Source organism: Dasypus novemcinctus, chromosome 5 (genome assembly GCF_030445035.2).
Source record: "Dasypus novemcinctus isolate mDasNov1 chromosome 5, mDasNov1.1.hap2, whole genome shotgun sequence".
In the NCBI taxonomy this organism is placed as follows: domain Eukaryota; kingdom Metazoa; phylum Chordata; class Mammalia; order Cingulata; family Dasypodidae; genus Dasypus; species Dasypus novemcinctus.
Window position 1 is genome coordinate 56,661,496 of NC_080677.1, and position 25,842 is coordinate 56,687,337.

A 25,842-nucleotide genomic window follows, 5' to 3' on the forward strand; every position below is an offset into this window, starting at 1 on the left:
CTATATTTTTTAAAATGACATTAACAAGTGTTGGAGAGGATGCAGAGAAACTGGAACCTTTGTGCTTGCCGATGATAATGTAAAATGGTGCAGCCCTGTGAAAAATAGTTTGGAGATTTCTCAAAAAGTTAAACATAGACTTAACATATGTCCCACAATTCCACTCCCAGGTATATATCTAAAAGAACTGAGAGCAGGATGGCAAAAAGATCATTGTGCACCGATATTCATAGCAGCATTATTCACAATAGCCAAAAGGGGGAAACAAAAAGGATACCCATCAAGAGATAAATGATAAAATGTGGAAATACGTACAATGGACATTATTCTGCTGTAAAAAGGACTGAAGTTCTGACGCATGCCCCTACATGGATGAACCTTGAAAACTTTACATGAAGTTAAGACAGAAAAAAAAAAGGATAAATATTGCATGAATCACCTTACATGAAACATCTAGAATAAGCAAATTCAGAGGCAGAAAGTTAATTACAGGTTACCAGGAGGGAGTGACGGTTAGGGAGTTATTGCTTAATGGGTACAGTTTCTGTTTTGGGTGATGAAAAAGTTTTGATAATGGGTGATAATGATGATAGTAACAACATCATAAAGGTAATTAATGCCACTAAATTGTACATGTGAAAATGGTCAAAGTGGCAAATGTTATATTACCACAATAAAAATAAATGTTAAAAAAAGCTTTATTCTAGACATTTCTTACCTAAAAAGAGTTAAGAGTTCTCTTTGTAGACTTACGGAAATGGGAAAGGCAGGCAGGCTGCTTAAGGGTTATGCCTAGGTTATCTGGGAAAAGTGGTGAAAGAATTCAGTTTCACACCATCAGCCAGAGGAAAGGCGTGGGAAGGTATCTGGGGAAATAGGTTTCCAGTGGCGGGCGGAGGACCAGGCCAAGGGCCAGGCCAGGGCGGAGCCTCCGCGGCGGGCAGAAGGGCCCGGCCGAGGCCGGGCTTAGGGCGGAGCCGGGTCTGGTCCCCGCGGAGCCGAGAAAGGGACTCCCTTACGGCGCTGCCCGGCCCGGCGAGGCGGCGCCCAGCTCAGCGCCATGGGACGGCTGGTGGCTCTGAGCCTGCTGGGGCTAGCGCTGGCGTTCCTGGGGGAGAGGTTCTTGGCGCTCAGGTAGGTGGGACCGCCCGGGACGGAGCCGCGGGGCGCGCAGCCCGCGGGCCGCTGCGCTCCTGCCGCGCGCCCCCCGCGCCCCCGCGCCCCCCGCGCCCCCGCGCCCCCCGCGGCCCCCGCGGCCCCCGCGGCCCCCGCGGCCCCCGCGGCCCCCGCGGCCCCCGCGGCCCCCGCGGCCCCCGCGGCCCCCGCGGCCCCCGCGGCCCCCGCGGCCCCCGCGGCCCCCGCGGCCCCCGCGGCCCCCGCGGCCCCCGCGGCCCCCGCGGCCCCCGCGGCCCCCGCGGCCCCCGCGCCCCCGCGCCCCCGCGCCCCCGCGCCCCCGCGCCCCCGCGCCCCCGCGCCCCCGGCCCGGCTTGGGGAGGGGGAGGGAGAGGGGAGCCCGCGGGACCGCGGGCGCGGGCGGGTGGGGGCGTCTTCTCCAGGGGCGGGCGCCGCGGCAGGGGGTGGAGAACTTTCCACTGTTCTGTTCACCGGCCGGGGTTGAACGCTTCCACCCCCAGCTTCTAGTGAAACCAGCAGAGTTTGGGCCGAATCTCGAGATTTTCTGGAAAGTTTCTAAGTCTTTGCTACTTACAAAGTTCTTTTCTGCCTGGACTGACAGGCTAATGCTTTGGAATTACCCAAAAGCAAACCCAGTGCTTTAATTTGAAAACAAAAGTGTTACGTATCGAGACATGAACTATAAAAATTTACGTTAGTTCATTGGTGCTGCTTCTTTTTGTTGCCCAAACTTGCCGCGTTCCTTAATAAAGCTATTCTGCGTCCCTCTCCTCATTGTTTGAGAAACTCCTTCTCTAATCTTGGCGGTGTTGATCAAAGACCTTTGAGATATTCAGCTACTGTTGTTACATCACTTCCTTATTTATCTCTTCCCTCGGGAGGCCTGAGGCCAGAGTGCCAAACCCTCAGTAGTTAAAGCTCTCCCACATCCTCACGTTTCAGTTTTAAGGGAAAATCCCTGGTGGGTGCACATGTTTTTTAAATTACTAACTCAAATTTTACTAGCCTCATGCAAAAGATTCGAAGAAATATTGAGCCACCTAGTTGTATATAGTGTTCTCTCATAGGTTCCTGTAATAGAGTAAGCCGCAGTCCTTACCTTTATGGAGTTTACTCTATGATAGAGAAAGAGAGAAATAAACAAATATGGTACAAATTAAAAAGACCAGACAGGTGCAAAAGAACCCTGTAGGCTTAAAGAGGAGACAGTCTATCCTCTGAAGTTGGAGTTCAGGAGGAAGAGTCATTTGACCTTAAACGGCCTTAAAGGGCCATGGAAACACCTACATATAGGGATGAGGGAAGTAATCCCAGATGGAAAGTGCAGAATGAGCGAAGGCAGAAGGGGGGAAGTTCAGAGACTAGCAAATAGACAATCCGAGGGGAGAATAAGAGATGAGAATAGTCGGGAATGGGGGAAGGATCGGTTTTGAGGCTGTTCGGTTGAGATTCAAAAATTGGGACCTGCTTTGAGAAGCAAAAGGGAACCCTCTCTACATAAATATATTTAAACAGGAACCTGCTGCCAAGGTGTGTTTCATAGAAATGAACCTGGTAGGAGGAGTGGGAGGAGAAGAGGTCTCAGTCCTGGCTGAATGTTGGGATGCTCTGGAGAGCTGATTCTGATTCCATTGGTCTGGCTGAGGCCCAAGCATTGGGAATTTTTTTTTTTTTTTAATCCTCCCCTGATCATTCTAATGTGCAGCCAGGGCTGAGTGCTAAAACAGAGAATAGACACCTGGAGACTAGTTAAGGTATTAAAGTAGTTTGGACAAGGCTGGAACTCTGGAGCCCCAGATATGAGAGGCAGACCTGCTAAAGGAATGCATGGGGAAGGGGCAGTATTGGTGGGGGCAGGGAAGGGTGGGGTGGGAAGGGGTGAGATAAAAAGCCTTTTTGGTAGGAAAGAGACAAGTTGACCTTAACTTTCATGTTATGTAAATACCCATCCTCCTTTGTAGAACATGCTTGAGATACATGATTTCCTGTGATCTGTCTAGTCCTCAGTTTCAAAGGCAAGACAACCAAAATTTACAAACCATTAAGGCATCACTAATGTTCCTACTTTCAGTGTTTCATCATGTTGGAGTTTTCTTAGTCAATGGTCAATATCCTTTTCTCCTTACTAATCTTAAGGTTAAATCATTTTAAATGATAAATGTTACAAACCTAAGAAAGGAAAAGCAAGTAAAGTTTATTGATATAGAACCATAATATAGGTCGACACACCTAACATACCTGTTACTAACATAGGTTGACACACCTAACATACCTGTTAGGTAATTTACAATTTGACACGTCTTTATAAAGATTTGACTGTATGATAAACTTTATTGGACAGTAACTGTTGGGGCAGTAACTACTGGATAGTTATGGCCCCTATTGGCTGGTGTGAGTAATGTTGATGTGGGCATAGGATTGCCAGATTTAGCAAATAAAGACAGCCTGTCCAGTTAAATTTGAATTTCAGATAAACAACAAATAATTTTTGTATAAGTATGTCCCATGGAATATTTGGATATACTTGTACTAAAAACATATCATCATTTGTCTGAAATTCAATTTTAACTGGTGTCCTGGGTTTTATCTGGCAGCCCTATGTAGAATTGAATGAAGACAGGAACCAGGAGTCATGTGATTGAGGAATTTTGAGTGCCTGCTGTTACAGAGTTCAGTGGGCTGCCCAAAGATATGGCAGTTCTCTTTATTATATTTAGAAAAGCAGCCTATTTCCACTGCCCCATTAAGCAAGGCTGTTCAGAGGAAGGAGAAAGAACAGGGGTGCTTTGTTGTTGTTTTCACTCTAGTGTAATGCCTACTGTGTCACTATTCTATTTTTAAAGATGGTACTTTGCCACAGATGGGAAACTGTATTCTAAGTTGTCTCTTTTCCTTTCTAAGCTATTAATGGCTAAAGTTTTCAGGGGAGGATGGCATAGCACACCCACTGTTGAGCAGTAAAGGGCAAAATGGAAATACACAAATGTTCCCAGGCTAGGTGCTCTGTGTCACAAGGTCCATGGCCTCGAGTGAAGACGTGAATGCTTTAGAGACCCTAGAGATGGCAGGCACCTTCTGCTTGATGCCTGAGACCCTTTGTCAGCTCCATCAAGAAGCTGTCCAAACTGCACTGGAACATCTCTGAAGGGGCAGTTTTCTTTTTTCTTTTTCTTTTCTAACCACATCCTCCTTACCATTTATTGTACAGATACTATGTGCTGTGCACTGCACCAAAAAGTGTACAGAGATCTTTGTATTAAACCAAGATGTAGGCTTATTGGTATTTGGAAACAAAGACCCCTTGCATGTATTAATTTGGTCTTCATAAATATCTTCCTTCCTATATTATGGATATGAAAACTGAGCCTTGGAGAGGTTAACAAATTAGTTCAAAAGGTAATTAGTACAGCAACCTGTACCCTAAGCCAGGTCTTGTGATTCCAAGCACAGTTTGCCCAGCTCTGCCACAGCCTCCTTGATTCTTTGCTATTGGAGCAAAATTTCTCCAGCTTTTCATGTGAGTCCAAACCACTAATTATTTAGTGCAGGCCTCACAGGGACCCAAGGGGTAAATTCCAAGGCATTTTACAAAGTCTGTCAATAAGAGCTAAAATACCCACTTGTGTGTACACTAGTGTACATAAAAGATAAAGCCTTCACTTGTAAAGGTTTCTTCATCTACAGATTCCAAACCTTCAGTTTCATAAACCCAAAGGCAGCAAGATATGGAACAAAGTAACACGTGGTAGTAACAGTGTGCTCCCAGTTTGCTCAAGGCATGTTGTCACCTCAGCATGGTGCCCCCTCCACCACTACCAGCTAGGATGCAAGATGGTAACAATCCCAGAGAAGAACACTTGTCTCATTTCATTCTGGATGGGTAGTGCTGTTTCCTGAGTGAAAGAAATAGAGACATTGAGCCATATAAATGACTGTTGGTTAAGAGTTCATGCTTTGTGCCCAGATAGTCTGAATTCATTTCCCTAGCTTCACGACTTACTGTGAGACCTGAGGTTTGTGAATTCACCTTTCTGTGCCTCAGTGTCCTAATCTGTAAGATGGGGATAATAATACCTCCTCCAAAGTAGGGTTGTGAGAAATAAATGAGTTCATTTGTGCAAAGTGCTTCAGACAATGCCAGGCAGGTAGTAAGTGCTCAGTAAAAGTTCCCTGTGACAAAAGTGATGTTCAGGCAGGAGTCCTTAACTGCTGGTGTTGTGGACCCTTTTGGCAGTCTGGTGACACTTTGCCTCTTTCTCAGCATAATGTTAATAAATGCATAAAATAAAATACATAAGATTACAGAGAAAACCAATCATATTTAAATACTATGATCAAACTATTTTAAAAATCTAATTGATGATATAATATATGTTTCTTTACTAGAGCCTTAAATGGACCTAGAGGTAGGTTAATACTTAACAATAGATATTTTAAAGTAGTGATGAGTGTAAATGTAATTTTGACATACACACAACTGAAACGTGATATAAAGATGCCTGCATTTTCTCTCAGTAACAGAGTGACAGGTGCTGCTAATAGTACTGCAGTTCATTGCTCTCATTCATTATCAGAGGAAATACAGTTAGAGGTTAACATAAAGATTTTTTTTTTCTCCATCCAACTTCACAGATCTCTGAATTCTATCTATGGACCCCTTGAAAGTCAGTGAACCCCAGGTTAAGAACTCTGTGTGTGTGTTTGGGAGGGGGTGTTCATAGGAGGAATAATTGCTGGCAATCAGTGAACAAAGCCATTATACACTCTTTCTTGTATGATACCTACTGTATAATTGAACTAAAAAAAATATTGATTGTGTGTGTGTGAGAGAGAGAGAGAGAAGGAACATAGAACAGAGAAGGCCAACAATTTTCATCTTGAGTGTCCGTTTTAATAGGTCAGTAGGGTTGCCTTGAACACCATGACTGGCTGGTAATGGGTGAAGGGAAAAAGTGCTGTGATTCATTAGTGATAGCTGCCTGACAGCAGAGTGGCAAAACTGCTGTGCCATCTCTGGCATGGTACATTCATAGGCACCCTATGAACATTATGTATTAGAGAGGAAATAGACTGAAGCACAAATAAAAACGTTTTCCTCCTCTCAGGTTATCACTTACTTGTGTTTATACCATTTATCTTATTCTTTTTGTGTGTCAATATTTTTAGACCTATTAACATGCTAGTCCAAAGATGTAGTATCACTTTCTCTTGTGTATTCCCCAACTTCTTAAATCTGTTATCAGTTAAAAGTGCTTTGATTTCAAGTAATACACAGCAAATATCAATGGTGGCTTATGCAAACAGGGCTTATATACACGAAAAGAACTCTTTAGGTTGGTCATTCTAGGGCTTGTTCAATGAATCAGGGATCACATAAGGCTGGGTTCTTCTTAAATTTTCATTCCTTGGTCCCTCACTGTTGGCTTTATAGCCCTTATAGCAAAGTGACCACTAGCCCCAGAGCTGCTAATACTTTCTCTTGTATGTGCCTGTTCTACGAGGAAAAAAATATCTTTCCCAAAAGCCTGGATCATATGACTGCCCCTAAATGCAAAGGAGGCTAGAAAAGCAAATATTTGGATTGCCTATTTCTGTAATGGGAAGGAGTGAAGGAGGAAGGGGGAGAGAATGGATTTAGGTGGGTCAATCAAAAGCCTCTGCCATCTTTGCATGCAGACATGTACGGAAACCAAGAGTTTTTCAGTTTTCTACTGATGGAATTTGAAAGTCTTGACAGAACATGAAGAATAGAAGCAAAAGCCTCTGTCTCTTTTTTTTTTTCTTCAAATTATAAGTGAAAGCCAAGAAAAGATTATTTGATTAACTAAAAGCCAGGCATACCGTTGTGTAAACTCTAGTCTTATGGCGGTCTGCATATCTGAAGTGATACTGGAGGGAAGCAGGTGTAGCTCAGTGGCTGAGCACTTGCTTCCCACATATTGAGGTCGCTGATTCAATTCTTGATATCTCCTTTAAAAAAAAAAAGTTATAATGGACAATTACTGAACCTGTTTATGAAGATTGTCCTGTTAGCATAAGGGTCATGGTCAATCATTGTGCAATCCAAAATTGACTATGAAAATTGGAAAATATTTACACAGCACCTTCTATTATACTGTTCCAATCTATTATGTTACCTCAAACAGATATTTAATCCAGTGTATAGTTTATGTTTGAGAAAGGTAGTCATAATTATTATCCCTGTTTTTGTACAAATAAGAATAATATTAAGTTGTATAAAATTGACAATAGGAGTGGGTTAGCTTAGTAGTTGAGTGCCTGCTTTGCGTGAGCAAAGTCCCAGATTCAATCCCTGGTACCTCCTAAAAAAAAAAAAAATTGACAGTAAAACCAATGCATGGTACAGAAACTTGATGTAGTAACTGTAGTTGTTACCTACTGACTTCTTTCTGCATCAATTTCTGGATTCATACAATCTTTGGACATTTAGTTACATCCTTATTTTATGCATAAAGAAAACTGGGGCCTATAGAGATGAACTAGCCTGCCAAGAGTCATGCAATCTTATTGCTAAGACCAGAACACAGATCTCCTCACTCCTTTCTGAGAAAAGTACAACAGTGCGATGGAGCAGGGGCTGCTCCGTGTGGCTCCTGGCTCTAGCACTTCCTACCAGAAAGCAGTACCTACAGAAAGTTCCTTCCCTACTTCTGAGTTAGTTTCTTCGTCTCTAAAATAGGGATAATGGTACCTTATCCACAAGATCATTTTAAAGATCAGATGAATTCTTTCTGGTAAATCCCTTAGAACAGTGATATACTCAATAATTGTAGCTCTTTCTATTATTGATTTCCTTTTGTACCAATGATTATCAGCCTCCTCCTCCTCCTCTTTATTACTATTACTTCTACCACTATAGTAAGTCATATATACAGTTGATTCTCGTTATTCACAATTTAACATCACTGCAAACACTGATTTTGTGCTTAGTGAATACTGAACCATGGCTCCTATGGAAAATAAAGGGTTACACTCCTGTAAGCCTCTAGTTACAACATTTTTTATCAACCAATCAATACAAACCTTGTTTTATGTGTTTTGTTTAATGATATCTTATATAATGTATATTGTTGATTCATTAATATTGAACTCATGGCTAACAGCCCTATAATTCATGCCCAAATGAAGCTTATCTACACATGTCTTTTCATCATAAGATACATCACAGCCTTCTTGCACTTAGGAACACTAGACAGTGCTTCAGCACTGCACTTGGGAGCCATTTTAACTGTGAAATCACCAAAAAAAAGCACAAAAATGCAGAAAGAGTGGGATTAAATACACTTCTAAAGGGACTCTTGTTAATAATATGAGAACGTTGCCTTGTTCATCCTCATCTGGGAACATGGGCATCAGGCAACTCAAAATTTTCACTGCTCTGCACATGTCCATAAACAACTGTGAAAACACTGTGAGGGGAGTGGATGTGGCTCAAGCAGTTGAGCACCCACCTCCCACATGGGAGGTCCTAGGTTCGATTTCCAGTGCCTTTTAAAGAAAAAACAAACTGACAGTGAGCCGACAATGAAAACCAACAACTAAAAACACCAGGGAGCAGGCAACAAGCAAAAACAACAGGGAAAAAAAAAACCCAACAAGCAGACAAGAGCGTGAACAATGAGCAAAACAGACAAGGAAGCCACCTTGGTGCAGGGTGGGGGAACACGGAGAGACATCGATTTGGAGGTTGCAGCGACATTTTAGTGAGTAGGCAAATTCATAAATATGGAATCCATGAATTAAGAGGATCAACTGTACTTTTTTTTTTTTTTCCTTTTTAAATCATTTCTGGGACATTTAGGAATGAGATTTATTGTTTTTTATTTCTTTGTATGTTTTAAGTAGTTTCAAAACTAAGTTATCTGATTCCAAATTCATATTTAAGTTAGAAATTTTATGCGCTATGACTAGGTAAAATATACAGTTGGCACAACCTAGTAGTAGTTCTGTGTTACCTAGACCTAGACTTTCTTTCATGTTGCTGAGAATCCTGTAGTAGCTTTACTCATATTCAGTGTCTAGAAGGCAGAGGTTGTCAGGGAGATGATTAGGAGAGGGACAAGGGGAAAACTGATACTTTGTCTTTTAAATATGTGAAAAGCATGAACCACTTTGGAAAATGTAAAATAGTCTGCAAGTGAGCATATTGTTTTTATATAGAGAATAGAGATGGTGAGGAAATGAGAGGAGAGAAGGGAAAGCCTGTGGAATGTGTCCTTCAAAATCATAGATGCCATGTGTTTGCCAAACTGCTTCATGGCTCTTTACTGTAAGGTAGAGAGGAAGGGGGAAGATATCTATTATTAACGTTCAACATCCCCTAATTGTTTTCTTCCTTTTAGTTTTCTTGATCAGCAGCACCAAAACTCTAATTCCAGTAGTTGGTATTCTCCAACTTTCCCACCCCAATAAATCATCATGGGGACGGGGCCTTCTACTTTTATTTCTTAAGTATTATTGGGGTGACTTCTGTGTGCCAGGCTCCAAGCAAGACCATTTTTTCTTGGCATCCTTTCAGGTATTGTGTGATGCTCAGGATCATTTTACATATCCAGATCATTTTACAGATCATTGTCTCCTCTGTGGCTTCAGAAAAAAGTCAGGGCTTCCGGTTCCACCTCTAGAAGTTTCTTGCCACAACACCAGACAAAGCTGTGAGAAATGTGACCTGGTGCAATGTTTATATTTGCAGAGGAACTTGCATTAGAAGTTTTATTTCCTGAGTTATTGTCTTTCTTTTACCACCAGTGGCCATTCATAGAACTTTGTAATATGCATTTTTGTTCAGCCTCATTTTGGGTGTTATTTTATGTTCCTACCCTTGTTTTTCTATTTTTTCTTTCATGTGCTTCAGATTTATACCATATTTTATGTAGTGCTGCACATCTTTTTAAATCAAGTCAGTGGCCTTACCCTGGAATACATGGTAACCTCTTTCCCCAGTGTAACAGAGTTAGACTCATTTATACTTTTCCTACACATGATTCTTCTACCCCTTTTATTTCAACCTATAATTAGCACTATACCCATTATATATGTCCCAGAGACTTAAATCTTCCATCTGTTCATATGCCGGTTGAGCCCTGGATCTCACCCTACTCTTCAGTTCATTGGAATTGTCCTGGACAACTAAAAGAATGATGCTGATCGACAGCTCCCATTCCAAAAAGCAAAGACTATCTACAACTGCAAGCAAAACAGTTCCTCCCATCTACCCCATGAGATATAAGCCCCTCTCAGTCTGAAGCATGGTTGGCATCACCATCCCACAATCCTCAAGGTCGAGGAATGGACAACCATAGGGTGGAATAAAACCATGGGCCAAAGTAGACTTATGATTATTATTGTAGCAACAGAAGGACTTAACAACACCGATATAAAGATAGTGGTTACCAGAGGTTCTGAGGGGAGGGAGGAGGAAAGAATAGGTGGTGTTCTTAGAGCATTGAAACATACAATCAGTCAAAACCTATAAAATTGTGTGCTGCGAAGTGTAAACTACATGTGAACTGTAGACCATGATTAGTAGCAATGCTTCAATATTTGTTCATCAAGTATAACAAATGTATCACACAAAGGTAAGATATTATTAATAGGGGGAATTGTGAGAGGGGACGGTTTGGGGTATATGGGAATCCCCCATATTTTCTATAATATAAAACTTCTTTAAAAATAAAGTTTAAAAAATCCTCTGGAAAACAAGTCAGGGCATATGTAACCACATAGGGGTGTGTGTGTGTGCATGTGTGTGTGTATATATATATATATATATATATATATTTTTTTTTTTATTTAAACAGAAATCGACTTAAAGCCTCCAGAGAAGTAGAATCTGTAGACCTTCCAAACTGCCACCTGATTAAAGGAATTGGTATGTATGAGAAAATCCTTGCTGTACACATTACATTGTTTGGCTAGCAACTATAAAAAAATCATAATCACATTTGATTAACAAAACTCTCTTTGGCTAATCACTTTTGATTGCATGCATCCTGTATTTCTTCATTTCTCTTACTCATACTCTAGTTTATTATTTGTGTGATCTTATGTCTACTGTTTGATTGCTTGCTCGTTTAGTGATTTTTCTGAACTATTTTTGTAAAGACTGTATTCTTTGTCATGGGTGGTCACTGAGGTCTGTGAGCTTAGTGGCCAACCAGTGAAGATAAGTCAGAAAGAAGGTAAGTTCAATATAGGCAGTAGCTATGTTTGTCTGGCTCACTACTCTGTAACCAGTATCTGATCCCATGCCTAATACATAATTGGGGCTTTGTAAATATGTCCTTTTAAAAAAGTTGCTGTTGTATTTTCTAAGGCTCTGACTGAAGATTAGGGAACAGTTGGTGGGGCTTCCTGTCCTGTTGGCTCTGTGCAGATGCACCACCGTGCCTGACTTTGAGGAGGGGCTTCTAGGAATGAGCCCTGGTTCTGCTATAGGTAGTGACGGGCCTGTCCATAGTCTCCCTCCCACTAAAGGTCTCCCAGCTTGTCTGCAAATTCTTCCACGGTAGAATCCTTGTCTTACTCTGTCTTACACCTCCTACAATCTTCCACAGTCCCTAGTACATATTAGACATTCATAGACATTCAGCAACTATTGTGGAATTATTAATGAACCATAAAAATATTGGCTTTTCTTAGGGATCATTCAAGTTACAATAGAAACAAAAAGGGTTAGAGGTCAACCCATTCTACTTTCTACTTCTGGTTCTGCCAGGCATTTGCAATATGACCTTAGACAAAGCTGGCCCTTGTATTCATCTATAGTGATGCATTTTGTAATTACATTGATGGTTTTCAGACTTTAAAAATGATCGTGGGCCATTTATTTACAATCTTACTCTAAGAACCACGTGTGGAAATAAGTAGACAACCATTGTGTCCCTTCTGTCCTTATATAATGACATCCTTTGGAGATTGGAGAGACAGTTTAAGTGTTTTTTTAAAAGTATCCTATTCCTCATTAGTAACTTGTTAAACAATTTTGAGTACTGTGTTAGTCAGTGTTCTCTGGAAAAACAAAACAGGAACTATCTATATGTGGGTGTATCTATCTAGTTATATATAATGTAAATATTATGAGATTTTTAATAGGAATTGGCTCACTTGACCATGGGGATGGGCAAATCCAGATTCTGTAGGGCATACTACAAGCTGGGAACTCCAATGAAGTTGTTCGATGAATTACCCAGGAGAAGCTGGCTGGCTGAAGCAGAGAGGGCAGTTCTTCTTGCTGACTGCTGAAATCACCATTTCTCCCTCAGGATCTCCACCTAATGGGATGAGACTTCTCTCATCACTGAAAGCTATCACCTCTGTTGATTGTAGTTGTAAGCAACTATAGATGCAGTCAACTGACTAATAATTTAAATATCCTCCGTGTTTGCTTGACCAAACAACTGGACGCTGTAATGTGACCAAGCTGACACATGAGCTTAACCATCACATGTGCCCTCCTCGACTTTGTCTATTTATGAATTCCTACATGTACACACAACTTTTTTAAAGACAGAAGTGGAATCAAATTATATGTAATATTTCAGAACTAGCTTTTCCACTGGATATTGTATTTTTGGAAACCTGTGTCTGTACACATAGAGTTACTATTTTTAGCAACTGCATGGTATTTTTAAATAAAAAGTATATGCTCATGTAAATAATGTATGTACAAATCGTATATAAAGATAAAAATGGAAAATAAAAATCTCTCAACAAACTCTCCTTCCCCCCTCCCCCATGGAGATAACCCCAGAAAGTTTTTTTTAATCCTTCCAGAAATTTCCAATGTATATGCAAACAAATATATACATACCACCCGTCTAATTTTTTAACAAAATGACACTTTGGCTTAAATACTCTGCAACCTACTTCATTCATAACACAACATGAATAGCTTTCCACATCAGCACATATAGATTTACTTCTTTTTTTTATATTTGCACATACCATGATTTATTTAGCCAATTCCCTCTAAATACACATTTAGGTTGGGCAGTATTTAGCAATTACAAAGAAATCAGTGAACATCATCATACGTATAGCTCTTGTATACCAATAGATCCTTAGTGGTAAAGTTGTTCTCAGTTGACATATATTCAAAGTTTGATAGATTGCTAAGTTGCCCTGTGATTGACAGTACTAATAAACCCAATTCCTCGTGTATATAACCACATTCACTCCAGATGGCATTCACAATGCACTTATAGCAAAAACTGTACCACACACCAGAAGGCTTCGTCTTTCATGACACCATCAGTTTTCAGAGCAGCCTTTTCCCCTTCTAAGTTTCTTTGTGGTTCTGTTATTCACCTCTCACTCTTTACACATCCGTTTCCTACATCTCCTATTTTCCCATTATTCCTTTTGTATTTTCCCAACTCTATTTCCCTTCACCTGGGCTCCCTGGCTTCTTTATCCTGAGGTTTCTCCCCTTTCTTTCAGTTGCCCAGTCACTTAAAAGGAGGATGCAGAGTCAGATCAGATGACAGACTGACTAGGTCTGTGCTAAATAATGCAGGTAATTCTAGAACTGAGGTTGTTTTGGAATCCCAAGAAACCCAGCAACCCCACCCTACCTTTGGGCAGAAACTACAAACAGCTGGTACCTGAGCTAAGGCCAGGTGGCATCTGTCAGGGATGTTGTACAGGGGCTTGGGAGGGTGGATCCGTGATCACTATGGTTACTTTTGCTACAGAGTTAATAATTGTCATATTTTTAAATAGCCCTTGGACATGCAAAGCCCACCTTCTGTGAATTCAAGTCTCAAAGTAGACAATAGGGCACAGCCAGACATATTACAGGACAAACTGCCACGTGTATTCCTCTTACCACTCACTGGGATGGAGGACACCTTCGGAGAAAAGTGAGCCCAGCAACATTTGTATTCTGAACAGGCGTCTGTCTGTGTTGGTGACCTTTACGTTGTATGTGTGCGAGCTGCTGTCTGGAATTGGAAGGAATGAAGAAATATGTCACCTATGGCCTCTCTTGTGAAGTGTTTAATGCCTCTGAGGCACTTCAAAAGGCAACAGAGCGGAGAGGAAGAGTGATTAGAAGCACATTTGAGATACGTTTTTAGATCTAATTAGAATTGTGCTTTTCAAAAAAATTTTTTAAACTTTTTTTGCTCTTGCTTCGTGGTTAGCACACCCCATATGAACATTTGTTGAATGCCATATCAGTGACATGTGGTGGTTAGTAATAACTTTTTTTTACATGTTTTTAACAACAGTTGCTCAGTCAGTGGTCTTTGATTACAAGGAAGTAACAGTGTACTGGACAAATATTTCCATATAGGCTAATGCAATTTTGTATGGCAGCAGCAAGGGTAGAGTGTTCCTCATTTTTGTTTAGACTTTGGAAGCAGTGATAGCTGTTCCTCACCCCTCACCCTTTACCTGATTGACACACTCACATGCCTCCTCCAGTGCTACAGTCACCCTCACTGAAAATGAGCCCTTTGCAACCCTTGATGCCTTATCTACATAATCATATTGCATGCCCTTCTTTTTTTAAAAAGATTTATCTTTTATTTATTTCTCTCCCCCACCCCCCGCCTCCATTGTCTGCTGTCTTTGTGTGTTAATCTGTGTTTCTTTTTGGTGTGTCATCTTGCTGTGTCAGCTCTCTGTGTGTGTGGTGCCATTCCTGGGCAGGCTGCACTTTCTTTCGCACTGGATGGCTCTCCTTACAGGGCGCTCTCCTTGCGCATGGGGCTCCCCTACATGGGGGATACCCTTGTGTGGCAGGGCACTCCTTGTGCGCATCAGCACTGTGCGTGGGCCAGCTCCACACGGGTCAAGGAGGCCTGGGGTTTGAACCGCGGACCTCCCATGTGGTAGGCGGACACCCTAACCACTGGGCCAAGTCCGCTTCTCTTGCATGCCCTTCTGTTCTAATAAATAATAGTCATTTATCACCTTTCATACAGAAGGTGTGCCTTGTTTAGGGCAGAAAATAAGTTAACCATTAATTTCATTTCATGTATCCCTTCCCAGTCTATCTTCTAGACAGAAACAAAGCTTTCACCCACCCAAGATTTGGCAGAATATCAACATCTGAATAATAAAATTATGATGACAAGAGCTAGGTAACTCTATTTGAGTTTTTAAAAAATGAAAAACGTCTTGTTTTCTAAATATCTTTGAAAGCGCTGACATTCAGAGTCCAGGACTAAAATAAAAGTTTGAACGGACTGTCTCTCTTGAGTTAATAGTTTTATGCACTTAGTAGTCAAGAGCTCGTCAATAACTTCTGCTTGAGAGTTTTTAAAAAAAACATTAAAGTTTGTGTCCCCTATTGTCACATACTTTACAGTCCACTTATGAAAAAAGAGAACCAAAAAACTACCACTGTGAGATAGAGATAAACTTTTTTCTTTTTATAACAGATAAGGAACTGAGGCTTAGAAAGGTTTGGTTACTTTTGCAAATTCTCTGTCCAATATCGTATCTTTTTGCCAGAATAATTAACATACATCCTTGAGTGGTGAACCAAAAAAGTGAAAAATAATGGGCTACAATATTAGATACTCTGTTGGAAATGGTAAGGGCTAAGAGTTGCTATTACAAAATTATAGACGCTTAGAGAGGCGGAAAGTTTACTTTTCTCTTATGTAATAGCCCAAAGGTAAGCAAGAGGCCTAGGGCGATTAGGTGGCTGTGCTCTTTGTGCTTATTCAGGGAGCCAAGATGATGAAGAAACACAGCTGTCTTCAATATATTGCTTCAGTCTTGGGCCAAGGCTAGAACTCCAGATGTTGACATTTCCCAGGCAAGAAGGGGTGGAAAGAAAAGGTACATGGATATTATTTTCATTTTACTTTTACCCAGTAGTTGCATACGTTATGAATTCTCACATCCCATCGACTCAAGCGTAGGCACATGGCCACATCTATCAGCTCTTTTGCCATAGCCTGTTCTAGAAAGGAAGAAAGAGAATGAATACTGGTGAACAGCTGCCATCTTTGACCCAGATGTATATAGTTGCTAAAGGAATAAGGAGAGATCAAAATTAGGTATGCTAAGCTAGGAGGACTTTCTAGAGAAAGAGGGTTTTGAAGGAGGTTTTATACAAAAGTGTGAGATATGAATTTGTGAAGAGAAGTAGGGAATCTGAAAGGCATGGAAGTGAGAATTTGGGGTGAGGGGGCAGGGAACCAACATATGGACTTAATTTTAGTGGAATTTACAAAGTGAAGTGTGTTTGGAGTGGAGCCAGGGGATGGTTTTGACAGAGAAAATTCATTAAATGTTAGGTTGGATATATCTTCTATTTGATTTCAAGTCAAACCAAAAGGATTTGAGTCCCAACCTTACACTTTGTACTTTGTGACCTTAGGCAATTTGCTTAACCTTTCAAAAAATCCATAGTCTCAATTATAAAATAAAGGATGGTAATATTGTCTTTTAAGGTTATGAAAATTATGAGATTATTTCTGTTAAGTACTTAGCAAGGTACTTGGTAAGCACTTAATACTTGTTAATAGCTATCATCATCATCATCATCATCAAATTAAAAGGGAAAAAAATTTCTCCAGCATTGATTGCTCTTGTATTAATCTGACCAAAGAGGTAATATGAGGTGATATAAGCCTACCCTGGAGGTAGCTGTAGAAATGAAGAGCAGGAAGTAGATCTGGAAAATAAGAAAACTACAGGTAAGTTTCAGTATTTTCATTGAAATTAGGCAACAATGTGATTGAAATGAAAATATCTTAAAAACTGTTCTCTTCTTGATTATTAAAACAATTACTGTTGTTTATTTTTAAAAGTTTAAACAAAGTGAAGTATAAAGAAGGAAATGAAACTCATTCATAATCCTACCAGATTTAATGTTGCCATTTTTTCCCTCAAGCTCTTTATCTTTTTGTTTTCGTTGTATGCATGTACACATTGAAGTAAATTTTCTTCAATGATTTTTCAGGAAAAACAAATTTTAATGAATTGAGCTCTGACTAAATGGATCCAGGAAGCAAACCTGGGACTATAGTTTGGCTGTGTACATTTGCATGTGTGTGTATGTGTGTGTGACCAGTTGCCTGCTTACATCCAGTTGAGAACCACTGTAGGTCTAGAATCCAGTGTTTCCTTACCTTATAGGGGATCACAGACCCTTTTGGAAATTGCTGAAAGCCAAACATTTTCGCAGAAAAATTCTTATCTGCACATAAAAAATTAATTTAACATGGAGTTTTGGGAGTTCATAGCCCTTTGAAAACAATTTGTGGCTCTTTAAGAATCCGTAGACCCCAGGTTGAGAAACTTCTCCACTGTGCCATATTTAAGCTTATATTTATCTTCTTTCAAAAGAACTGGTGGGTCATTTTTACAAAGTAAAATTTTTAGCCTTTTTTTCCCTTGGCCCCACTCTCATTGCACAAGAAACACTGGAGGCAACAGAGTAAATGCAAAATCATGAATCAGAAACAAAATGACTGGGATAGATAGAGACTGTTTGGTTTTGACAACCTAGAAATAATCTTGGAGAAATCCTTTGGAGAGGAAGATTGGATTTCGTGGACTCAGAGAATATGTCATGATTTGGCTTAATCTAAGCGATTTTTATTCCTCTTTTCTTGTGTTTGGGTCTATTATCCATCTGCGGAATTTACACAGTAAGACCACTGGGAGGATCTTATGTCTAATTATTTGCTGTGCTATGTGGAGTGTACTGCAACAATCAATAAACAATCAATAGTAATTGTAGCCTGCCTCAGAGACAGAAGTTAGAAGCTTCGACTGGATTAGGTACATGGTATTTTTTATTATTTTTCTTTTGCTAGTTTTTTCTGTAATTTAAAGCCCAAGTTTAAGGATTAAAGGGAAAGCTTTCTTTGCTTATGAGAACAAGTAGGCATTGTTTTTTCAAAGAGGGCATGTGTGATCCCAGGTGTTTTATTTCTGTTAATGAGAGAAATGTCTGAGTTTGCTTCAGTTTGAATGAGCGGAAAAGAGGACAAGGATATTTGCATGGTTAAGTGACTGTGAGCCCTTCCTTCTGAAAGTAAATATTCCCCTGATGTCAATTACTTTTTTACAGACATCTGGATGTTTATCATGAGAGAGTACAGATGTCAACTTTTTCTGTGTTAGAGCTATAATGTGGTGATTACTTGACTTTGATTTGAGTAAATACACACTATCTAATATTTAAAGTCAGAAGTTCACTGCAGGAAGGAGTTTAGACTGACGTTTATTAAAAAGAGTGGTTCCTTGGAAAAAATTGGAACCATCCCTAAAGATACAGACACTAGTAAAGTAAACAAAGTTCTAATTACACGCTAACAACAGAATTTGAACATGACATTTATCTATTTCTTGAACTTATAGAAGCTGGCTCTGAAGATATTGACATACTTCCCAATGGTCTGGCTTTCTTTAGTGTGGTAAGTATCTCCTTCCCTCCTCTATCTTAGTAGTGGAGGTACAAGGGCACTTCATTAGGCCTGCTGAGCAGAAACTTGTTTTCAGATTCCATCGTTTTCTGAAATGTGCTTTGAAAAGAAAATAGGTCAAAACAGGATCTTGGAAAATTTCCTCCAGTTTATCCAAATGTAGAGATTGCCCTTCATTTCCCCCACCATGTTGCACTAAGATAATGCCAGTGCATTCAGTGTTTTACAAGCATGTTACTAAAAGGATATTTTGGGCATCAGATATTACCATTTTACTATTTTAAATATGGCATCTGCCCTTACAATCCATGAGACACTCAATTTTAAGCAAATATTCTTGTCGTGATTATTTATTTTCCAGTAATATACCTGCTTTCCCAAATCAAGGCAGGTGCTTTTTCTTCCTCCTCTGCCTTCCCTCCTCAAATTACCTATTATAAATGGAAAGTCAGTAGCTACATTTATTTATACTCTTCACTTCTGCCTTCATTCTTAGAAACCAAAAAATAATATCCTACCAAGGCATATAATAGAAAGCCTTGAAACTTGATAGGTGTGTGTGGTCCTGGCCTGCACCTGTGTTCATTCTGATGGGAAATCCGTGTTAAGAGGGCAGGTGGGAAGGTTCTGACCACCTCCTTTCCTGGCTTGGGCAGAGGCAAGGGTCCTTGGCATCTTCAGAGAAAGAAACGTCTGACTCTGAAGGCAGCCTATAGAAGGAATTATTCTCTTCCCTCTCAGCATGTTATTTTCAACCTCTGCAACTCAGAAGGGATATGAAAAACTTGGAGATACTTTAGAATAGAGTTTTGACACTAGTAAAATAGTTGTCAGATTTCAGAGAAAGGTGAGAGAACTTGGCTTAGAAGAGAATGAGGCATTTTTATATATGAAAAATTGTGAGCAACTGGTTATTGGTGAGGAAAAAAAGAAACACTATGGGCTTTAGCAAAAAGAAACATGAACATTTATACTTAATAAAACCAGTATAATTTTAAAAGAAAAATTTCATTTCACTACTACACAGAATGAATAAAGTGGTAGACACATACATGCACTATTCTGGCTTTGTTCAGAAGCATGTACTTGTGCACATGTCTGTAGTCTTAGAAAAAAACACTGAGATTGCAAGTCAAAATTATTCATCAACAGTGATGCAGGCGTCTTGAATAATCTAGAAGACAGTGCATTTTCTTTGCAAAGGGTATAATCTAAAATTTTTGAGTAATCCAGAACTCAACTATTTCAAGGTGTTCCCATACGAATAAATCTGAAATAGGAGGGGTAGGTCTCCAAACACAGAGCTGCTTGAGCTTAAGGGCATGCTACAATCCTGCCATCCTTCTGTTATCATCCCTTGCTTAAATGATTTTTTTTTTTTCAAATTAAGACACATTCCCACTTGAATGCTGTTTTAAATTTACTTAGCACTATCTGTAATACCTCGCAGAGTGTGCTTCCCCTCTGAATGAATATCACACACGTCATGATATTAGTTGTTAATCTTTCTTTGTAGTATTGCAGACCATCTAACCCATTCTACTCCACAGTTACAAATTTTAGGGTCACCTCATAAATAACACCGCACTCAGTAAGAGATTAGGTGACATTCATATATTATGTAAATAAGATTTAAGTAACAGAGACTGCTAAGATAATCACAGCGTTATCACCATCACTAGTGGAGCTTCCCATGCATGTAAACTATGCTCTTGCTTCTAGGACACTGATAAAGAATGGAGATTGTTACCAGCTGAAGAGGCACTGCCATGTGGCAATAGCATAATCCCGGTTTATTCTTTATGCTGGGCCTGCCAGCCTTGAAGTGTATTTGTTGAAAAAAAAATTTTTTAATTGGAGGGAATTCCTATTATGTCAATTTTGTCCATAAAGTGAGACTTGACTTTTTATTGCACTCTTTTAAATTTGCATAAAATATGACTGTTTTGTGTTAGTAAACTGAATAAGGCAGTGTATTTAAATAAAACACGGTATCACCAAGAAGGCTTTACTTAAGATTGTAAGGATGAATCAGGGTAAAATATTTATGTTATTAATTAACTGATTTAAAGAGAAAAGATCTAGATCATCTCAGTGAGTGCCAACAAAGCATTAAATACAGTTCAACACTCGTTGCTGATTAAAAGCTCCAAGCAAACTAGAACTCTTAGAGGACTTTCCCAAAATCTTTAGCAAACATCATTCTTGATGGTGAAACATTAGCTGTATTCCCAATATGTTCAAAAGAAGAAAATGCCCAATACCACCACACCTGTCAGTAATGTAATAGAGTTGTTAATAACCCAATACAACAGGAAAGAAAAAAAAAAGAGGGAGAAAAAAAAAAGATGAAACTGTCATTATTTTCAGACAATGTGATTGCCTGTTTTTAAACAATTCAGGAGCTTCAGCTAACAGACCAGTCCTAAAAGGAGTGAGAGTTCAGTGAAATAGCTGGATTCAAAATGAACATGTAGGGAAGTGGGTTTGGCTCAACGGATAGAGCATCCACCTACCACATGGAAGGTTCAAACCCAGGGCCTCCTGACCTGTGTGATGAGCTGGCCCACATGCAGTGCTGACGCATGCAAGAAGTGCCCTGCCACGCAGGGATGTCCCCCGTGTAGGGAAGCCCCATGCTCAATGAGTGTGCCCCGTAAGGAGAGCTGCCCAGAGCAGAAAAAAATGCAGCCTGGCCAGGAGTGGTGCCACACACATGGAGAGCTGACGCAGGAAGATGACACAACAAAAAGAGACACAGGTTCCTGGTGCAACTGATAAGTCCTGGCTCTCATGGAGCTTGTGATCCAGTGGGGAGAAACAGATAGTACGCAAATAAGTATGTGTAAGATGACGATGAATGCTTTAACAAAAAGTAAAGTAGGCTGGGGCAGTGGAGTGTATACTGTATAGTATACAGTACTATAAGCCAGACACTTCCAGGGACCGGGATATAGCAGTGAACAAATAAGACAGAGTCCTGGCTCTCATGGAGCTTGTGATAGTACACAAATAAGTATACGTAAGACGGCAATGAATGCTTTAACAAAAAATAAAGTAGGCTGGGGCAGTGGAGATTGATAACAGCGGTAAGGGTAGAGTCACACTGCCTTTTTAGATAGGGAACAGATAAGGTCTCTGAAAGTGACATTTGACCTGTGTTTTAGTTTCCTACACTACTTAATGCAGATACCATGAAATGAGTTGGCTTTAAACAATGGGAATTTATTAGCTTACAGTTTGAGGCCCTGAGAATGTCCAGATCAAGGCATTGTCAAGGTGATTCTTTCTGAGGACTGGCTACCCGCGATCCTTGACTCCTTTGCCACATGGCAGGACACATGGTGGCATCTGCTGGTCTTTCCCTTCTCTACCGGGTTTGCTTGCTTTCAGCTTCTTGATGCCATAGCTTTCTCCTCTCTCTCTATTCATTCTACTTTTAAAGGACTCCAGGAAGAGGATTTAGACCCATCCTGAATGGGTCACCTTAATTCAAGTAACTTCATCAAAAGATGCTGCACACAATGGGTTCACACTCTCAGGAGTGGATTAGCTTTAAGAACATAATCTTTTGGGGTTCATACAGTTCCAAACCACCACAAGCAGAGACCAATTGAAAGCAAAGAAGTGAGTCTTACAGATTTGTGGCAAAGTGACTCCCACAAGAGCAGCACAAAAGCCTCGAGGAGTAGGTGAGCTTGCTGTGCTCGAGGAACAACAGTAATCTCCTCCACTAGCCTTTTTGTTCCTACCCTGAATCCCCTAAACATATAGCATTGATTTTATATGTATAAATATGTGTATATGTCACATGGCAATAAGGGTAATGGCTTGAAGTGAACTAGGGTAAGGAGGACAGGGAGTGCCAGGTCAGGGAGTGTTTTGGTTGACATTTGGGCACAGATATGAAGAAATTAAGGGAGGAAACCTTGAATCTCTAGGGCAGAAGCATTCCTGGGCAGAGGGAATGGTGTGTATGAAGGCCTTGAGGTGAGAATGAGCTTGGTTTGTTGGAAGAACATCAAATAAGCCAGTATGGCCAAATTATTATGAGTGAGGAACGGAGAAATAGGAGATGAAGGCAGAGAGCTAAGGTGTCTGGGAGTGGTGAGGGAGGAGGAGAAGGGCATATCATACAGGGCCTTTATGCCATCACAAGAATTTTTATCTGAGATGGGAAGCCATTAGAGAATTTTGAGCAAGGTGTGGCCTCATCCAACATCATCTGGATTTAGAGGTCAGAAGAGAATGAAGGACAGAAACAGAAAGACCAGTTAGGAGACTGTTCACCTTGTAGGTGATGGTGGTTTGGACCAGGGCAGTCATGGCAGAGGTTGTGAAAAATGTTCAAAATGTTAGGAATGGATGTATTTTCAAGGTAAAGTCAACAGGATCTGCTGAAGGATGGGATATAGGGTATGAGACAAGGAGGGGAGTCATGATTGATTTAATAATGACCAAGACTGCTGTCATTCTTGGAGCAAATTGCTTGAGGGTTTCAACTCTTAATATGCAAACTCTCCATTTATTTCTATCCTCACCTCTGTCTGATATCTCCCAATCCACCAACCTCTGTTTTACTGTCTGAGAAAAACCCCCAGGCTTCTGCCTCAACTCAGCAAAATCACATATTTTGTTCATTTTCAGCATTTTATCTTTCAATTATTTTTTTCTATTGTCTCCTCTCTGATTTCTTTGTTTTGTTTTTTAATATTTATTTTTTTATTTATTCCTCTCCCCCTCCCCCACACCCCCCCAGTTGTCTGCTCTCTGTTTTCATTCGCTGTGTGTTCTTCTGTGACAGCTTCTACCCTTATCAGCAGCATGGGAATCTGTGTCTCTTTTTGTTGTGTCATCTTGATGCGTCAGCTCTCTGTGTGTACAGCGCCACTCCTGCCAAGCTGAACTTTCTTTTGCGCTGAGTGGCTCTCCTTACAGGGTGCACTCCTTGAGCATGGGCCTCCTCTACACGGGGAACACCCCTGCGTGGCAGGGCACTCCTTGTGCGCCTCAGCACTGTGCGTGAGCCAGCTCCACACGGGTCAAGGAGGCCCTGGGTTTGAACCACGGACCTCCCATGCGGGAGGCAGATGCTCTATCCATTGAGCCAAGTCCACTTCCCTTCTTTGTGTTTTTTACTTTATGCCTCCATCTTTAACCAAAGTCTCTATCATTTATTTGTGTTTCTCACTTTAGTTGACAAAAATGTTTAAGCCATTTGCATATAACTTTTTTTTTCTGTTTTAAAAAAGGGTCTAAAATGTCAAGGACTCCACAGCTTTGCACCAGATAAGCATGGAGGAATACTAATGATGGATCTAAAAGAGGAAAAACCTAGGGCACTGGAATTGAGAATCAGTCGTGGGTTTGATTTGGCTTCATTTAACCCACATGGCATCAGCACTTTTATAGACAAGGGTAAGAGCCAATGAGCCATAATCAGTAAGAAACTTATAATGGTTTGCCAATGATTATAGAAGATATAGTTGGATTATATTTATAAGAAAAGAAGAACAATGAACTCATAAATTATTTGTCTTCTTCATACAAACATCTTGATCATTTGCTTCTTCAGCTTACAGTAGTAGGTACGCTACATTTTGAAATTTCTAATAGTTAGTACCTAAAGGAAGGTTCAGATTTCATAACTTTTTTCCTATACCTATGATCATAGCATTTGAAAAAAGAACTATATTTCTGAATTCAACTATGATCAGATTATTCATGAATTCTGTATATGGAGTGGGAAACACTCTTTCTTAAAGGTCAAGGGACCAATGATCAGAAATACTACCAGACAGACAGTGATGGGAAAGACAAAGGAAGAAGAATGATCTGTTAGGTTGTCTAACAGCTTATACATTCAACCTTTCCTGGCTTGTGGTATTTAAATGTCAGCCTCTGCCCAAAGGACCAATGGTTATTTCTTGTAAATTGACTCTGTTCTTTCAATTCTTTAGATGACACAGTTTATCTCTTTGTTGTAAACCACCCGGAATTCAAGAATACAGTGGAAATTTTTAAATTTATAGAGGAAGAAAATTCTCTTTTGCATCTAAAAACAATCACACATGAGTTTCTTCCAAGGTACTTACTCCCTTTGTTCATTCACCAATTTATCTCTAGCATTTTCAAATATCCCCCAGAATAGACTTCTCATCTTTCATAAATACCAAGCATATATACATGTATTGTTTTCTTGTAGAGCAGTGAGAGCAACACATATGAGAGTTGTGCCTCTATTATAATAATCAGTGCTCTGTGTGTATTCACTTAGAAATGACAAAAAGTAGACTATGAGGAAGATGCTCTTTGGGCCCATTTTGAGAGTAGAAGACAAACTTCAACTTTTTTTTTTTCCCACTAAATCTGTTGCACTCCTCCGAGATGACTCATCACCCAGATAATATAATATCTGTCCTGCCAAGAAAGAATGGCCTGCTTTATGTGGGGTTTGTATGCTTTATTTGGGGGGTTATCCAAAGTGCTTTCAAAGGTTAGGCTAATGACCCTACAGAATTGGAAAGATTGGAGTTGGAAGTGGGTTGCCATTACTTCAAGAACATAAAGCTAGTTGATGGTGTAGCTGAAGGAGAAATCATCTGTTCCTCCAGGGCTTAGCTTGCATGAGCCTACTGTTATTTTATTTTAAACTTGACGAAATTTTTAAAAAATTTCTACTCCCTATCTAGGGCTTCAGCATGTAATTTCTGATCATTTTTCCAAAATGTACTACATAATGAATAAAAGTATAGATATCATTCAGGAAGGCTTTGCCTTATGGAGCTCTTTCAGAAGGAAGCAACACATTTTCCCTGATTCTGTTATTTTTCATTTAAGAGAGAATAAAGTGACTCTTTTAGAAATTTTTACCTAGGGTAATTGGAATTTAAATTTAATAACACCCTTGAAAATTGGTTTTAAAATTATAATTGTTTTTAGCATGTAAGTCTCTCACCTGAAGCATTATACTATGGCAATTTCATTATCCATCTATTAATTGAATGCCTGTTCATTCTTGAAAGGTTGGTTTTGTGAATCAGGTAGATATTGAACAATCAGCCTTCGTTTAACTAATAACTCAGCAATGAAACTCAGGAAAACCCAGCAACTGAGTAATTGGAATCTAGACAGATATTGACTGCCTGACCAGCTCACCAGCCAACCAGGTTCTGTCCCTATACATGGACAGCTCTGTCTACATATCAGGATTGAACCCTATTATTTCTTGCTATCAAAAAGAAAATACCTTAACAGCCCCTAGTTCTTTCTTTTATAATAAGTCTGCCAT

The 25,842-nt window shown here is 40.1% G+C and overlaps 1 protein-coding gene across 2 annotated transcripts in view; it reads left to right on the top strand.

Annotated features, from left to right (window-relative positions):
- The first annotated feature begins 886 nt into the window (after positions 1-886).
- Positions 887-25,842, top strand: part of PON2 (paraoxonase 2) — a 29,800-nt gene continuing 4,844 nt past the window's right edge. Inside the window, exons 1-6 of one of the 2 annotated variants that reach the window (XM_004470728.5) lie at positions 887-1,134; positions 10,956-11,026; positions 15,838-15,951; positions 18,487-18,542; positions 23,804-23,969; positions 24,512-24,638. In XM_004470728.5, the coding sequence (XP_004470785.2) occupies positions 1,061-1,134; positions 10,956-11,026; positions 15,838-15,951; positions 18,487-18,542; positions 23,804-23,969; positions 24,512-24,638 (608 nt within the window). In that variant the 5' untranslated portion in view covers positions 887-1,060. The remainder of the gene's footprint in view (positions 1,135-10,955; positions 11,027-15,837; positions 15,952-18,486; positions 18,543-23,803; positions 23,970-24,511; positions 24,639-25,842) is intronic. The other variant, XM_004470729.5, reaches the window with a different exon arrangement.